Source organism: Vanessa tameamea, chromosome 12 (assembly GCF_037043105.1).
Source record: "Vanessa tameamea isolate UH-Manoa-2023 chromosome 12, ilVanTame1 primary haplotype, whole genome shotgun sequence".
Taxonomy (NCBI): Eukaryota; Metazoa; Arthropoda; class Insecta; order Lepidoptera; family Nymphalidae; genus Vanessa; species Vanessa tameamea.
The window spans coordinates 6,909,976-6,928,380 of NC_087320.1; the positions used below are offsets into that span (position 1 = coordinate 6,909,976).

At 31.3% G+C, this 18,405-nt stretch overlaps 1 protein-coding gene across 2 annotated transcripts; it reads left to right on the forward strand.

The window, feature by feature from the left end:
- Nucleotides 1–235: 235 nt before the first annotated feature.
- Nucleotides 236–8,384, forward strand: LOC113393021 (neogenin-like). 2 transcript variants are annotated; one of them, XM_026629715.2, is made up of 18 exons: nucleotides 236–287; nucleotides 371–533; nucleotides 999–1,191; nucleotides 2,811–2,914; nucleotides 3,387–3,540; nucleotides 3,620–3,824; nucleotides 3,902–4,088; nucleotides 4,785–4,909; nucleotides 4,980–5,114; nucleotides 5,183–5,380; nucleotides 5,464–5,767; nucleotides 5,844–5,959; nucleotides 6,046–6,257; nucleotides 6,450–6,610; nucleotides 6,689–6,817; nucleotides 6,951–7,102; nucleotides 7,178–7,629; nucleotides 7,705–8,384. In XM_026629715.2, exons 2-18 carry the CDS (start codon nucleotides 437–439, stop codon nucleotides 7,784–7,786), a joined length of 3,006 nt encoding a protein of 1,001 aa, XP_026485500.1. In that variant the 5' UTR covers nucleotides 236–287; nucleotides 371–436; the 3' UTR covers nucleotides 7,787–8,384. The 2 variants fall into 2 exon arrangements, with proteins under 2 accessions (XP_026485500.1, XP_064072604.1); XM_064216534.1 differs by having other exon boundaries at nucleotides 270–293.
- Nucleotides 8,385–18,405: the final 10,021 nt, after the last annotated feature.

The following is an 18,405-nucleotide window of genomic DNA, read 5'->3' on the forward strand; positions in this document are numbered from 1 at the left end:
TTTATTTGCACTATGTCCGAAGAAGTAATTAGACACGTTGATATGTTCGATATTTAAAATGTTACGATAAGTTTTAATAATCAAGCGGAAAGCGAATTTAATTGTTCAATCATAATTTACAAAACGAGAACATGTTTACTCACACTTATCTGATGATCTCCATAAAGCTCAACTTCGCGAAAGCGTTACTGAGTCGGCGCGAAATGACATCGAGAGTGGGGGGGCAGTAACCTTTCGGACGCGAGACGGGGTGGGTGTGTCACTTTGGACTCTGAATAGATCGCGATGTGCGCGTAAACTATCAATATAGATACAATAAATAAAAACTTTTTAATTGATTTCAGTTTGTAATTTTTTTTTTGTGTTTCAGGTCAATGTATGTAATGTTTAGTGACTATGTGTGAAGTGCGAAGTGGTGATTATAAGTAGTGTCAGTATGGTCGCGGGGGTAATTAAAACAGATAAACGTGCATGGAACCAGTTCAAGTCCGTTTTGCTTCTGCATCTTTTGTTCACTTTTCATGTCACAAAAGGTTAGTAAAAAAAAAAACATACTCGTGTTTCACGAACCAATTATTTTGAAACAAAAAAAATATTACTTACCGATAAAATTAACAATGCCACGTCGCGATGTGTCTTTAGATTACTTTTTGTTTTACTTAACCATTGAAATGTTTCTTTTTTTTTTAATTATTATTTTTTAATGAAATTTTGGAATAAGTATTTAATTTAAATTATACATTATTGTTGTTTTTTGTTACATTGTCTACATTAATAATAGGAAAATATTTCATCGGTTTATATAGCGTTAATTTTACATTTTATTCATTTATAATAAAAATATTTTGATCTTTATTTATAATACGTGATTGCACAATAATTAAAAAATATAAATAGCACGAGATATTATAAGCGTATAAATTTTGTTATTTTAAAACATTGATTAAATAAAATTTTATCTATATTATGTTTATATTATCAACATATTTTCCAAAAAGCGCAAAGTCGGGCGCCTAGGATAAAAGAACACCCTGCAGACACGATAGTCGGGAGAAGTGAACCCGCTACATTACGGTGTGTAGCTGAAGGGAAGCCCAAACCAACGATCCAGTGGTATAAAGACGGATCTCCTCTCGCACCTACTGATCACCCTCACAGGGTTTTACTGGAAGATGGACTCTTGTTTCTTAGGTAAGTGATATTTTAATTTTTTGTACGAAAGTCGGCTATAACTCTCTGACTACATTGGTGAGATTCTTAATTCGTATATTTTGACTTTATTGAACAAAATCTCACGTCTATTATAATACCTGTTATTTATTTTTCTTTGTCACTCTTTGTTTCGAATTACAATAGTTAGTCCGTTTTAATTGAAAAGGATCTGAAGAGATGATCTCCAACGAATGTACGATGAGTTTATTAAAGCATTCTTTTTAAATACTTGGTTCTTATACTCATATCATTTCTTCGTTCATCAAAATGTAAATTATAAAAAATGGGGTTTGTTCCATGAACTGATGGTAATTGACTCCATAGAATTTCGTTTCTGTAATCGAATGCGACTTCAATGTTTACTTTTTACATATAAAATCAGGATTGCGCCTCGGATTTTCCTCGCAAGAGCAAATATTTGAAGGATAAATGTTTGCTTTACCTTTATTCGACACACATAGGTTGATTTGGTTGATATGTACTCAAAGTTCTGGTTTTTATACATTTATATAGGAACGTTAGAGCTCCGACTACTGATCTTAACGTCACGAGCTAACATATTTATTTTTTTATTAATACTGATAGCAACAAAATAGTGCACCTGAGTTTGCGCATATACTTAGACGCTTGGGTACTGTAGTATCTTTTACGTGGTTGGCTAGTCTTCTTGAATGGCTACCGTAGACGTAATTTATTCAAGACGATGTGAAATCGCTTATCAAATTAAGAGTTAAATTCAACTCGATACCAATATATAATTTCCCTTTACAGTATATGGTTATCATAAGTCGTATATTGTAGGACAGTTTCAATAGATAATAAATAATTTTACTATCAAACTGCGACGGCAATGCAATACAATTAATAGTGACGTGTTCCGGTTCGAAGAGTAAATGAGGGTGAATTGAATAAACATCAAAATCATTCATCTCGTCATTTGGATTAAATAAGTTCAAATACGTCAATACTAACAACGTCAAGTTTTACCTTTGAACAGTTTGAAAGGCATTTGCTTAGCAATGATAATTGATATTACACATTATAAAATATAGTAAATGTAATAATTTTTGATTTTTTGATTCGATGGCCTGCAAAGTTTTAACAGTTAAAGAAAATACTAAATTTTGTTATTATGTTGGTCATTGGGTATCGTGTCTATATTTTCAGGTGAACTACTTGCTTAACCATTTCCTTAATTTAATAATATATCATATTTACGTTTTGCGACCGTGACTTTTTTTTATTTTGCGTCATATATCGATGTTGCACTTGTAACCACGGCAGGTTAAAACCCCGATAAAATTTACATACATCGTAAACGTTTAAAGAGTACGTATCCAAGAAAAATACTCTATTTTTTTCTTTTATAAAGAATATTAGCAATACCTCAAATTAATTAAGAAATTACTAATATTTACCCCTCCTTTTAAACTTATCACTTGTGTTAGGAGTGGGTACGACAATAGCCCAAAAGGGGTCAGGATCGATCCTGCGACTTTTACATCGTTAGGCGGCCCGTAAACTATTGCGCTATTGACGCTTAAACTCTGTGCTATTTTACATTTGTATGTAGCTTTTTTTTCCTTTCCGGTGTATAGAGTTATGCGTAGCAAGAAAGAGAGCGATGAAGGCGTGTATTGGTGCGTTGCGCACAACACAGTTGGGGAGGCCGTCAGCAAAAACGCTACACTCACTATTGCTGGTATGACTTTTCTTCTTTCAAGCGTAATTATGTTATAGAGATAATAAACAGTAACAGCTTTTTTTGTGTTAAATTCATATTGGCAAATTAAATTTCCTATCATAAAGATAACGCTAGTAAGAAAATTTAATTATCATTTCCTTTATGTAACTTTTCATATTAATAGTAATTTTAATATATATGTTTTAGATATTTGTTTTACCTCTGAGTATCTCTCGTATTAAGTCGAAGTTCAGCAGTTTTTAGTTAGAATTTTATTATTCGCACAAGAAAAGCGAGCGAACTAAGACTGCACTAAAATGTGCACGTCGTCTAAAAGCACCCAAGGGACACTTTAAAACACTTTAAAATCCCTGTGATAGTCCAGAATACTACGTAGAAGTTTTAATGACTTTTAGCTCGTTAGCCAATTATGTACGTACAACTATCATTAAAATAGAAAACGTTGAATTCATATAAAAATATATTACAGTACTTCGCGAAGACTTTCGAAACGAACCTAGGGACGTTAAAGTACCTAGCGGCGAGCCGGCATTTCTTGAATGTGCTTCTCCAAGAGGAATACCAGACCCTTCAGTGCATTGGACAAAAGACGGTCACAGTTTAGATGTCGAAGTAAACGGAAGGTACAAAAATAAAACTAGTAATTAGTTTCTTATTGGCTTCCTGTGAAAAACATTATAATGAATAAATAACAACTTTCAGAATAACGATCATAGACGGTGGTAATTTAAAGATTCTAGAAAGTCTTCCATCAGATAGTGGCGTCTATAGATGTCTTGCGTCTAATGTAGCCGGAGAAAGACAATCGCGTCCTGCAACTTTACTCGTATTACGCAGACCGCATTTTCTAGTGAAACCCAATAACATAACGGCACTAATTGGTCAGAACATTGAGTTTCATTGCCAAGTAAGTTATTATAATATTTCCTGTATGCAAATAGGCTTTAATGTTGAATGTTTTGTTAAATTTTAATATAATTTCAGGCTACACCCGAATCTGATGTTTCAGTAACATGGTCAAGGGATAAAGGATTATTATCACCTTATGCAATAATACGTCGAGGTTCTTTACGAATTGACAGAGTTATGGCTTCAGATGGCGGCACTTATACTTGTCGAGCTGAAAGTCAGGCTGGATTTAGTGTTGCTTCTGCAACGTTAACAGTTCATTGTTAGTAAAGCTTGATTCATTTAAAATTATTTTCTATAATTTTCAGTTATTTTAGATCTAAGTTTTTTTGTTCCTAGGTTTGGCTCGGTAGAAGCTAAGATTTATATAACCTAAGTCAAATTTCAAAACATTTATTTTCACTGCTTCGATTTCCTACCCCATTAATGATTTCACTTTTTTCAATTCTAAAAATATATTATATTCGAGACGGTGATACATTTATTTTAATTATTTATTTGTTGCATAAAATTTGTAAGCATTTTAATCGCTTCAAAAGAGTTTTTTTAAAATTTACAGTCTAAGTGAATTTCGTTCACGCATCTTTTAGCTTATACGCCCAAACTATTACAAAATACTACCTATACCTGTTTATAACAGATAAATGAATGCACAACAAATAGTTGTTTAGCGTTTTATTCTGCCTCGTTTTATTCGCTTTTAAGAGAAAATAGGTAAAGACCGATATATACTACTACTATTATTTTCGAAGATTGTTGTTTGACTAAATTAAGGTCGTCCCAGCATCGACTACAAGTATATTGTTAGAAGCCGATATAAGAATCTATTTCGGGTTTGGTCGAAAAGCGCGTTCAAACCTAGTCATTTCACGTAGCTACAAAGTCACGAGGCTAAAAGTCGACCTTTAACTTTAGCGTATATACAAAACTGATGATTCATGGTCATTATGATTTTTAGCATTGCCCCATTTCACGCGAGTTCCTTCAGACCAAACGGCGTGGGAAGGGGAATCTGTATCATTTCCATGCGAGGCTGATGGAACACCGAAACCGATTGTATTTTGGACAATGGAAGGATCTCAGGTGAGCTGTCAGCTGTTGTATATTTCCTATTAAATACGTATTTTAAATTAATAATTTACATTTTTTACAGGAATTAGTATTTCCGAATTCAATACATGGGACTGGGTCGCTTTATTTGGATCGCGTGGTCACACAACACGCTGGTAGATTGACTTGTGTAGCTGTTAGTGCAGCAGGCAGTGCTTTACACACAGCCACTTTGCAGGTACTTTTAATATAAAACCAGTAAAATTGCTCGTTAGTGCCTTTCAATTTAATAATCATTAATTTTAGGTTTTAAGAAGAGAAGCTAACTCATTTAATGGTAATTCTGAATCATCATCCCCATATCCAGAGTTAAATAAACCTCAGAATCATCCCCCGATGACGCAGTATGAATTAGTTCAAGCACGTCGGTATTTGCAACAAGATGTTTTAGCTTTGAGGCGAGTGGAAGGAATTTCGTCTACAACATTAAAAATTGTTTGGGATGTAAGTTTAAATTGAAAATTAAACAAAATATTATAGTTGTATCCATAATTTTATTAAATTGCCAACAAATTATTTATTTTTAGGTGTTAACAGACTACAACGAATATTTAGAAGGAGTAAAGATATGGTTTAATGGAACATCACTTAATCGACAGTTTATCGTAGATGTACAAAATTACGAACAATCAAATAATTCTTTAGAAAGTTTTATGGAGTTAACTAAATATGATAATTTTTCGATGACCACCGTCCATAACAGTGGTTCATCAAGTCACCTGTTAACTGGGTTGATACCATATGCACAATACAATATATTTTTGATGCCATTTTACAAATTGCTATTAGGAAAACCGTCCAATATGCGGAGCGGTTTTACGGAGGAAGATGGTGAGATATCGAGATTTAACAAATAACGTTTTAATATATATTTTACGCCTTATTACTAAGTTTCTTTCTATTTAAGCTCCTTCTGCACCACCTCTGAATGTATCAGCTGGAGTAATTAATGCTACATCAGCATGGATTCGTTGGGACCCTCCCCCTGTACATACATGGAATGGTGAACTTTCTGGATACTTGGTAATTTTTTGTAATTCAATCTTTGTTTCATATTTGAGATAATTTATGATTAAAATATTATATACTATTATGCTATTACCATACAGATTGAAGTTCGTGTGGGTGGGGGTAACAGTGGTCGAGTGGTAGGCCAAATGTCACTCGGAGCACGCACAAGGGCAGCAGCGGCTAGCTCTTTACGTGCGGGTGGTAGATATAGCGCTCGAGCTGCTGCAGTTACGCGTCGCGGCCACGGACCTTTTAGTACGCCCGCTCACATACACATGCTACCAACACATACGCAGCGACACTACGTACAGTACGTATTTAAATATTATAACAAAACATATGAACATCTAACATACTTTTTTTTTATCAACACAGACTTGGTTGCTATATTCCCTTAGTTACAAAAAAATATCTCTATAATATGATATCGTTTTGTCAAAGTATTTATTTCTTCAATTCTTAAAATGAATTCAGAATCAAATTAAACACGTACATTTTTCAGAACGGAACCTGCAACAGATAAGGCGATATTGTCGATGTTCCAAGAAACTTGGCTTCTCGTGCTCATGTTATTTTTGTTAGCTATAATAATATTAGGTTCGGTTACTATTGTTTATTTTCGACGAAAACAATCGAAACAACGAAAGAGTCATAATTCTGCAGGTTAGTTAAAATATCTATTATTTTTTAAATTTAAAAAATGTTTTTATATTTATTATCTAAACGTAAATATTATGTCAGGTACTCCAATTACAAATACTCAGTGTTTATTGGGTAAAGAGGCAGTGTGGCTTCGAGAAAGACCTTTATATGAAGGGTCTAATGAACCTCGAATAGAAATATTGAATTGTCATCAAAGTCTATTGCACAGTAAGTATTCATACGAAACATTTATTCATTTAAATAACTTCTCTATATACGACTCTGCTTACATTCTACAAACAAAGAATATTCTTAGTTTATTATCTGTGTCAAAATTACAATGTTGGTAAAAATATTTTAGGTGGACACACAATAGGTACAATGGCTATGGAAGCTGAATACAGTCTTCCACAACATACAAGCGCTATTAATATGATGTCACATGAAGATAATAGACGACATCCTCCAGAACCATACGCGTCAAGTGCCATTTATACGGAACTAAATTATCAAGTAAGCTGGCCCTCTTAATTTAAACCAATATATAGTAAAGCGATTTGGTTTATCTAATAAAAAAATATATTATAGGATCATACGGATGCAGAGGACTCTTGTATAAAATGTGCAGTTAGTCCCGAATCGTACGATAATAGTATGGCAAGATCATTCGCTGATAGCAATCAATATTCAAATGAAGAATGTTCGACATGCTGTCGAAGTAGTAGTTCGACACTGACGAAAGATTACAGTGAAATGACGAAATGTGGAAATGACGCAGACGATATGCAGGACATGTCCTTAGACGAATGTCCATCTTGTAAAACTGCTCAGTCACGGTCGTCTAGTCATCACGGTGAAAATAAAGAATGGACAGCTATCGCAGATGTTGAATATGACTATCCGCAATGGCAATGGTTGGCTCGAGAAAATACATTTAGGCAAATGACTCAAGAATCGAAACATTCCAGCCAAGGGAGGCGAAGTGAGCAAAATTGTAGAATGAATCTATGCGATATTCTTCCCCCTCCTCCCTACGAAAGGTAATATTCGGTTTCGTACTTTAAAACTTTTTCGACAAAAACTTATCTACAATTTGTTTTTTTTTTTTGTTACAGAGAATCACCGTATAGAGAAATGCATGCATTCGCCAGTAACTCTGGCGCGTCAGGTTGTTCAGGTCATACTTATCGCAGTTAGTGTAATTTATTTTCGAAAGATATCATTAGACAGTAATAAAAGCAATACTAACTTTAAGAATGTACATATACAATGTAAAAAAGGTTGTCAAACTTTTAGAATAGGGGATTGTCACACCGCTACGTAAATTAAAGTTTGCTTTGAAATATGATCTTACAAAATTTAATGAAACAATTATAAAAAAATCTAGTCTTATTTGTCTTTATGATTAATATACTATATTTAAATTAAATTTAAAAAGCGGTGTCGAAGCTGGTTGTACCGTAAGGGTTGTAGTATGTGAACGTGTTTCTAATAGACTGCCATATAACGTAAAGTAGTAAAAATAGAATTCATCTTTCTCTAGTGTCTGTGATATAGTATAATTTTGATTGTTTATAATTTTGTACATAATTTGAAATATTTGATATCCTTATACAATTTTTAACTCTTACCTATATATTGCATGTAGTTTAATAAATTTAAAACAGGACTTTACATGAAAACTCACATTTGTAGATTTTTGTACTGAATTCCGATTTGTAGACTCATTTAATGGTTTTTTATTTGTATATTTTGATGGCCCGTAAAAGTATATTAAATTATTATTACATTTCTATGTACTTGTTTTATTTTACCCGATATTTTAAGGAAATTAACTAACGTTTAGGTATTCGGATACAGAATGAATATCATTCGTAAATACTTGGATGTCAATAATTTTACTGCCCCATAAAATTGTCGTTCGTGAGAAGTCAAAGCAGTTGAGGTAGCACAAATACTTAAATTGCCTGACTGACTGTCTGTTATCATATATTTTTAGTATTCATAAATTAATGAACTAAATTATATTCAATTCATAAACAAATATTTCTGCAGCGGTTATTCCCTCTGTTAAAATTAAAGTTTTGCCTAAATTTTGATAACAACTTAAAGTCCCCAATTAAAGCCTTAATCAGCTTTCCTCATAAATATCCAACGTTTGTGTGGTAGATTCGCAGCCTGCGTCATAGCATGGGGTGTTACCATAGCAACCGGTCCCTTGTACGCCCTTGTTATTAATACCCATAATAATTAAACTTGATTGCATTTCACACCAGGTGTTAGATGATGGCTCTTGTCAGAAAATAGACATGACCCCTTGTCAGTTTCGGTAATATTTTGAAGAGCAATTATATAAAGCTAATAAACAGAATCGTCTTTAGGTGAAAAGGTAATTTATAATATAACACTTTTCAATTGAATAAACAATATTACTTTCGAACAATTACTTTAACGCCTTTCATCTAAATTAAAATGTTAAATCAAAACATTATAAATATTCACAATTCAATCATCGACCCCTCAAATGAAAACGTGACTGCATTCAATTCTTTGATATTTTCTTTTCTTTGCTTTTTTTTATTTTTGATATCAATCAACTCACCCTCCTGCAATTTTTTAGAGTTGAGCTCAGACCATTCTGTCGCGTCATAAAGTCGAAGAGAAAGGAAAAATACATGTCAACTACATCCTGTTCATAATGAGATTAATGTCACTATCTTTAATACCTACATGTATTTGTTACGAAAGCAATTGTAATTTTTATTCATATATAAAAAGACGGCTATTGTATCCGCTATTTTTTGCCGTCAACAGCTACCCGGAAATATTTTCTTTTGTTGGGATAAATAGTGATAACATCGGTAGGAAAGGGTCATCTCGTGACAAAATCATATCAAAAGCTTTGCTGCATTTATATTGATAGATATCTTTGGATTCTACAGTTTATAATCGTTTAAATAATATGCAAATTGTGTTATTGTTTTGACTTCAAGTCTCGATAAACTTCAAAACCAAATTAGTCACTTTACATCCATAAATCTATTATAATTGTAACTAAATCTACTTTACTGATGGAAGTCACGAATTTTGAGAAATAATTACAAAAATTCCGTAAAATTAGGGACCGAGGGTGCATGAATTACCCATAACACAGCGACTGAAAGTACTTTCGGAGCTATAATTCGTACTCCTTCGGTCCGGGGTTCCGTATGATATTTATAGGCATAGATAAGGTCTACAGATGGCGTGCAGTTTTCCTTCCCCTAATACTTGTTGAGTTATGGTTTCCAATTTCCAGTTCTACACTTCAGGTAGGCGGAGGTGTCTCTGGAGATTCTTGAAATATCGATGTCATACTAGTTTGATAAATGTTACTTTGACTTGAATTGATTCTTCGGTAAATAGGAAAGGATAGAATACCTTCAAGGTAAGATATTAATGACGATCAATATTTTATTGATACTGTAGTAAGTAATTGAACGACACTGAACTTTCTAGATTAGAGTATAAATTAATAAAGCGTTATTAATTTAATGTTAAACAATAAATTTAATGTTGAAAAATATCCTAAGGTTGTTATATAATTTACTAACTGAATTCAAAAATAGAAGGAGAAAATTCTTTTTTTGGGAAAAGTTATTATTATTATTTTTGTGATACATATAATATTAAATAATTTGATTTGACATCATAAACTGAAACTTACTAATAAATAATTTTAATTATTATTGCTTTGGGCCATATTGCTGCAAAGCCCATCTGGGTACACCTACTCATTCACATAATTTACCGCCAAGCAGCTATACTTAATATTGTTATTCCGGTATGAAGGTACTCACTGGAGTGAGCCAATGTAACCACAGGCACAAAACACATAACATCTTAGTTGCCAAGAATGGTAGTATGTTGACGATGTAAGGAATAGTTTCCTTAAAGTGCCAATGACTATTGGTAGTGACCACTTAACATTAGGTGGCTAGTTTGTTTATATTTATTAGGGAAGTATATAAAAGATTATTTTTAGTATCACACACTAAACAACGACAAAATTGTAATCTTAGCAAAATTGGAAATAATAGAAAAAATAATTTTATATAATTTATACTATGATCTTAAGAATCATACTAATATACATATATAAAATACATCATTTAAAAAAAATATATATGAAAGAGGCATGTACCATAATTAATTATATACTCAATGTGTATCGGAAACTGAAAATTCAGGTATTTTATATTCGAAAAAAAGCTCATTAGCGATGAATAACTGGAGTACTGCGATGGCAACTCAATCGAAATATATTCCTGATCGAGGTTGCAAATGAAGACAGGGAACGATAATAATGATGTTAACTTTTGAAAATGGAATACTTAAAAACGTACGAATACAAATTAATGAAAAAAATATACATATCCGAATTTTCTGTCAGAATCTATAAATTATGCAAGTTCGCTTGATCATCCGAATTATGTCGGATTAATTAAAAATAAGGCCAGAACGAGTTTTACAGAGCCGGAGTGGTTAAATACGTATGTTATGTTGAAAATTATGTTTTCTGATCGAAGTTTGATCCATAAGTACATTAGTATCGTCAGTTGACCCATTTGCAACATCATAAATCTGTTCGAAGCCTAAGCTGTCTTAATATTTATATAATATAATTATATATTAGTTTAAGTGATTAGTTACCATACTGTGTATGTATTTGTTTACATTTAATTTTAATTATTTTAAATACTTATTCTATAAATTTGTTAATTTGGAATTATTTTTTTAAGTTTGATTGCCTTTTTATTAAGGGCCGGTTTTATGGCACACCTATAATCTATATTACAAAATTCGAAAGTAACTCTGCCTGCAAACACAGAACCGAATTTGATGAAATTTTGTATGAACCAAGCTTGATCCCCAATGAAGGAAAAATAATTTTTGTATACCAAAAACCAGCAACTGCCTACTTACATGCGAGCGAAGCTGCGGTCGAATACTAGTTAAAGATAAATGTAAACTACTCTGGCTATCTGAAGGTAAATAGGCGAGGCGAGAACAACAACTAACAAACGACTTTCCAGAAAATGTACAGTCTTAGTTATTTCTTCCGAGTGTTATTTCCTTAATGATATGTACTTGGTACTGATCATACGTATCAAACGGGTATTCAGGTTCTCATAAAATCCAAGCTCAATTCAAACGCGGATTAAACTACGGAACTCAACTAGCAATATATACCTCATTATTCCTTTAAAGGATATTATAAATGACCCTCAGCATTAGTCACGGGTGAAGAAAATCAACACAGAATTATGACATCGGTGTACAAAACGCCACGGGGGTCACGCAACACCGGCGCCCGGTTTCGGTGATTTATTACGTAGACAATGACTAATATAAGTAATAAATACATTATTCTTCTTAATTTTATTTGAGTTAGTGCAGTTGTTACAAACCTGACATGATAGTTAACAGTTGGCTGTATTTTTTAACAATTTCCGTTTTCATTTTATCATTATTTAAAATGATTACCTTTTTTAATTAATTTTACGAAGGCAAGAAATGAATGTCAGCTGATTGTAATTGGTGCCTCAACCACTGACACCGCGACTGCAGTGCGCAAAAATCCGATTAAGCTGTCGATTCGTTGTTACAATATCTAACATGTTATGTCTCTTTTGCTCGTAATTATACAGAATATACCAAACAGTAGCACAGCAATACAAAACTCTGATGTTTTGCGGTATTTCTAACGTTTAGTGAGTGGTGCCTATTAATACAAGACTACGATCCCTAAGATATTTATTTACATTAATATAAATATTTAATTTTAAATCGAATACAAAAGTATTTGATTCCATTATTAATTCACAATGTCGTAATTGTAATTATATATTATATTTCATTGTGTATCCGAAACTTATATACGCATTTAAAAGCTAAGCTAAACTAGTAAAAAGATTTAAATATTCTAGATCCAAAGAACACTAAATCTTATAAAAAGCCGATACATAGATTGATTTTATTTGTAATTTCTAATCAAATGCTTAATTTGACTTAAAGTCTATTTAATTTATAGAATATACTATTACAATTAATATAGTACTTAGTTGTGAAGTAAAAATCCTGTGAATGTTTCACTGCCTGGTAGACGCCTCCTGGGGAAAAAGCTTAGAACCTATTCCATCACACGGCTCTAATGCGACTTGGTATACACGTACAATTTATTCAATTTCACGTTCAGAATTTCTTACGATGTTTTTCCTCAATGCCGATCACGAAATGACGTATAAACACCTTCGATCTTCGATAAAGAATTTTATTAACTGAGTCATTTAAACTCAAGGGATAATGCAGCATGCAGTTCCAGTTACATCGTGTAATAAACAACGTTAACAAAGTCAAATCCTTACTATCTCTGAAATAACTTTCACTCAACCGCATAAGCAAATCTGAGTCTATATTAGTACCATAATCTTCTAACATATACGAGTATATATAGGTTGTAACGATTACATATTAATAACAAGGTTATATCCAGATCCAAACTAGATATCAAGAATATAAATTGCGAGTAATCTGAGGCCCTGTATTTAAGCAATTAATATATCATTCGTACCCGTGAGCCAAGATTAGCAGATGTAAATTACTGGCCATATATAACACCGACGATTACGATATGTGGAAACGTCTGTGTTAAAATTGTTGGCAATAAATAAATATTTAAACCAACGGAAGGGCCTCTTTTATGACGTGACTTTTTTGTTTTTTTTTTTTCTGTAATTGTCGGATGATTATTTGTTTAAATTAATACGCAAATGAAATTCTCTTTGTCATATTACCTATGAATACATTTGATACCCGCCCTAAGCATTTTTAAGGACATATTATATGACCTTATAATAGTATAAGGACTCATTATATACTCATATTTGTAACTCTATCAAAATCAATTAACTATATTTAGTTGCATTGGATAGATACCTCGGACAAAGACACAAAAGTCTCTTGAGGTTTTTTTTAATATTATATTATGAACGGAAAAGAATCGAATGTTTCCATTTTAATCATTACACATTTAACGATGTTCACTTCTATTTAATATAAAGACTACATTAAAACATTTTATAATACATGGTAGACAACGTCTGCCGATGTATTTGCTACTTGATATAGAAAAATAGAGATATATTTTTTTAAGAATTATAAACAAGAACATCGAATATATAATTAACGAAGCCCTAAAAGTTGTGTTTAAATGAATGTATTTTCACACACACACACACACACACACACACACACACACACACAATAGTTTTTATTTATGAAACAGCGTTAATATAATCAAAGCTTTATTAAAATAAACGAGGACACATCTCTCCGTCATTGGTACAATTAATCGATGGTTTATCAGCGATCGCATCGCGAAACTTTTAATGTTATGCAATAAGCTTTGATGTCATGCCATTTCTTTTATGGATGTAATCCGACCGTGACGTGGTAAAATAAACATTTTATTACAGTTTAATTAATAACAAAAGCCTGAATAATATATTATTAACGCGCTTCTATATTATTTATCTTAACCGATTTGAAACGATTAATGTAAAGGAATTTGATCATGAATCTCATAATATATTTATAAGATAAAAATATAGTTATATATTAATTTTTGATCAACATAAAACATGTGAAGGGAAAATTTATGACCATGATAAAAAAATCTATTCTGATTTTTTTTATATAAGAAATAAAGTAAATAAAATGAACGCACGCTTGATTGAAACAGTGAGTAAAAATTATTAACTTTGCTAATATCATAAATGCGAAAGGAAATTATTTTGTAACACTTTCTCGGCTAAATTATTAATTCATACCGAATTTTATGAAATTAATAATTAGGTATGAAGCAAGCTCAAGCCCCAAATAAGTACATCTCTTTTTCTATTTCCAAACTCTTTGACCGCCCTAACCTAACCTAACACGCCGTCGAACCCGCAGGCGAAAACTAGTTTAATATAACTTTCAATAAGGCAAAGAAATAAATTTTAGTTGTCATTTATTTTTATTTTTTTATCGCTGGCAACCGTAAAGTTAAAATCATACTGATAATGTACTTAATATCCTTTTAAATCATTATATTTGATTTTAAACTACTTATATTCATTCATGAACTACGAAGAGTCTAGTAACATTTTTTTTTTCACGCTGTCATGATTTGAATATATTTTTAATTTTTATATAAATATTTTTATAACATAAATATTATACATATATAATTTAAAATTATAAATTTGATGATGCATTTTATATATAAAAAATTTCTGGTTATATTATTATATAATTTGTTTTGAAATTGTTAAGCATTATGTATGTGATATTAATAACATACTGTAATAAATTTCAAGAAAATATTTTATTACATAAATACCGGTTTCAGCGGTAAGGTTTATAGCTTAGGCTAATATTTAACGAAGGGTGAATCTAAAAGGCGGAGAGCACTCGTAAATCTTTTGGTGAAGGAAAATATGTTAAAACTTTATTAGCATATAAAAAAACGTAAGCTAGCAATTTGTGAGTGAACTAAAAAAGTATTATATGTTAAGAAAAACCACAAGCTAATCTCTTAGACTACAAAAATTTATTTAAATTCGGAAATTTGAAGCAAAAAAGAAAATTAAATTATGGGCAATTTTTTTATTTGACCTTGAGAATAGTGTTTCAATGTTTACCTTATTTCTACTAAAACTTTTGCATAATGAAGGCAGAGGGGAAAGCATTGGTGCAAAATCCATACAGTGCAGATTTAAAAAAAAGAAAACACAACATTTAGCTTGTAATGTGGTTAATTATTTTCACGGCGTTACTCAATAGGTTATTTTCGAAAAACACGGATGTAACAAATATAATAGACTATCTATCGGCTTCAAACTTAAACTGGAGCTAAAGGAAAGTAAATTTTTTGTCCTTTACAAATTACGCAGTGTTGGTATTATTACAGTTATTATTAAATTCCCGGGACTTAATTACTACACCATCTATACATGAAAAGCATTTTTTTCTAATGTAACCTGGTTTAAGCAAGTTAAAAAATATATAGTATAATTCTCATTGTGATTATTAAAATGCAATAGTTACCGAATAGCTTCGCGTTCTGTGTGCATCAAACAATATTATATATATAACAGCGGTAGGTTTAAATTCAATCAAATCGAAAAGGAATAAATATAAAAAAAATCTATTTAAAAATGTTAAATACGAGCACTTGAATAAAGTATTTTTAAAATAAGATTTTGGAAAATCGTTGCATAATAATACACTAAAAAGCTAAACTAAAGCTATCACAGGCATATTGTCTTTATATATACATACATATATAATATGAATCGAAGCAATCATTACAAATTCACCGTGAAGGTTGAAGAATTAGCTGGCGCGAGGGACCCCTACTTATCTACCGCCATATTTTTAAGTAAATTACAAATAGGTACGGTACTCGTACCATCAGTTGCCGTGCGTGTTATCGCGACAAGGGGATCGCGAATGCGTGTATTTACAGACTAGGGCAACTTGAAACCAACCACAGACTATAAAAAAAACATTCGCCTTGCTAGTTTTGTGACTGAAATTTATATGAATTGAAATTACAGATTTACGAACTTACAATAATATGCAATATAATTTAATAATAACATCATATTTATTCTACGATTCTATATTCAAAATCCGAAAATTTCAAGAGTTTATGTGTATTCAATAAAATTTAGACTTAAAAAAGTATCGTAATTTTATTATTTTTAATAGCACTTACCTAACTGATATTAAAATATTATAACGAAATATAAGCGCTGTAATGTTTTATCCAGTGATTGTAATCACATCATGCTTACAGCATTTTATGTTAACAGTTAACAGCATTTTAATAGCCTATGCTGTTGGTAATAATTCTGATGTTAAACATTTTAATAATAATAATTTTAACCTATATTGATATGGTTGCAATATGTTTTACTAGGTGTAACAGTATTATCAAATACTAATAACATTATATGTGAACTATTAACAGCTTATGCCGTTGATAAAGCTGTATCATTATTGCAATGCACTAATTAAAACAGACGATTAATAAATGGATAACTGTAGTTTTATCAAGCGTTTAATGGTATTTTGTATCAAATATGATTATTAGTTATATTAGTTTATTATTATATTAGTTCATAATCATTGATTTAATTATGTTAGCAACCATCATTTTAATATTCAATGAGATTACAAATATTTAACATTTCGTATAAACCTATTATACTTCAAGTTATCTTCGAATGAATTCAATGTTTTTAATACGATCTCATAAGTTTGGAACTCTTTAAAAATTAAATTAAAAAAATATATACAAAGTTATTTATACTCTGTGGCTCTGTATGAAGCTATATTTATTGGGACCTTTACTATGTACGTGTAGGCGTCGGAAACAAATTTTTTCGTCTAGTCTCCCCGTCGCATTTACTGAGTTTCCTAGCCGTCTGTTTTCCCTTTGATGGTGATAATGTCTTTAGAGCCTTTTCGAGTGGTGTTGAGTACGATACAATTTTAAGCTTTATGATTATAGATTTATATATAAATAGGATACTTTCAGAAATACTTGTAATATTTCATCTACTGCTAATATACCTAATATCCATGATTTATAGGAAAGATATCGATGTCTGAAATACAGATATTTATTTATCCACTTCAGATAGTTTTCATATAAATATACTATATGACCATATTTGTCTACAATGCGATATAATTAATAATAATGCAAAACGAAAAGGGTTAAATTTATGCCTATATAAAATTTAACATACAGCGATACATTTATAATATGTATCGAATAAATCACAATCAAATAAAATTTCAACAACAAAAACAAAAACATCTTTCGTCACACGTAATAAAATGCCCACATGACTCAGTGGATAGGAATATTATAAAACAAATTTGAAGTCATAGAAAAACTATAAAGCGGTACACGTGTGTATAACGTTTGTTTTGTTGGTAGCTTTTGTACTTAAGTATACACTAAGTGAACTCTCGTATACGTTGTACACACATTCAATATTTATACTACAAATATCAGGACGTATAAACTCTCCCGTCAAATGAAAATAAAATTTCTAGAATTGTATTCTACGTATGAAAATAACAATAGTCGTATTTGTCGTAATTCTAAGACATCGTTGGTAGCAATTTTCATTGTGAGATCAAGAAATAAAAATGCGACCGCTTTCCTCGATCGTATGTTTGTTTGGTTAGTCAGTTTGTTCTGAGGAGAACCAGCCGGCATAAAGGCCGAACACGCCTGTACGAACACACCGGGTGGTCTTTATCATTTTAATGTACACAAACTTCACAAAATAATATAATGCTAAAAACAAAATCAACAGAGTATTCCAAATACTCTGGAGAAACAAAAGGTGAAGGAAACCATGTGTACATTTTATTCGCTCGCTGATTCTAGACTGAACGAATGCCAGTCAATATTTCATATGAAAGGAATGTACATTCATTTTTCTATTGTGCTTTTATTTAACATCTGAATTACATTCTATATTTGAATTTTTTTATTATATTCCATTGTTCGAAAAACAGATTCACCAACATTTTTGCAACTATCGTTTTAGTGCAAACTTTATAACTTAAGAACGATAAAAAAGAAAGAAAGAAAGAAAGATTTTGAGAATTATACTAAAGAGAATGAGTAAAGAATAAATATGATCTAGAACCAGTTGTAGCGCGAAACTTCGTCCTCTTAAATTTGGTTTAGTTTTCTTTTCAGT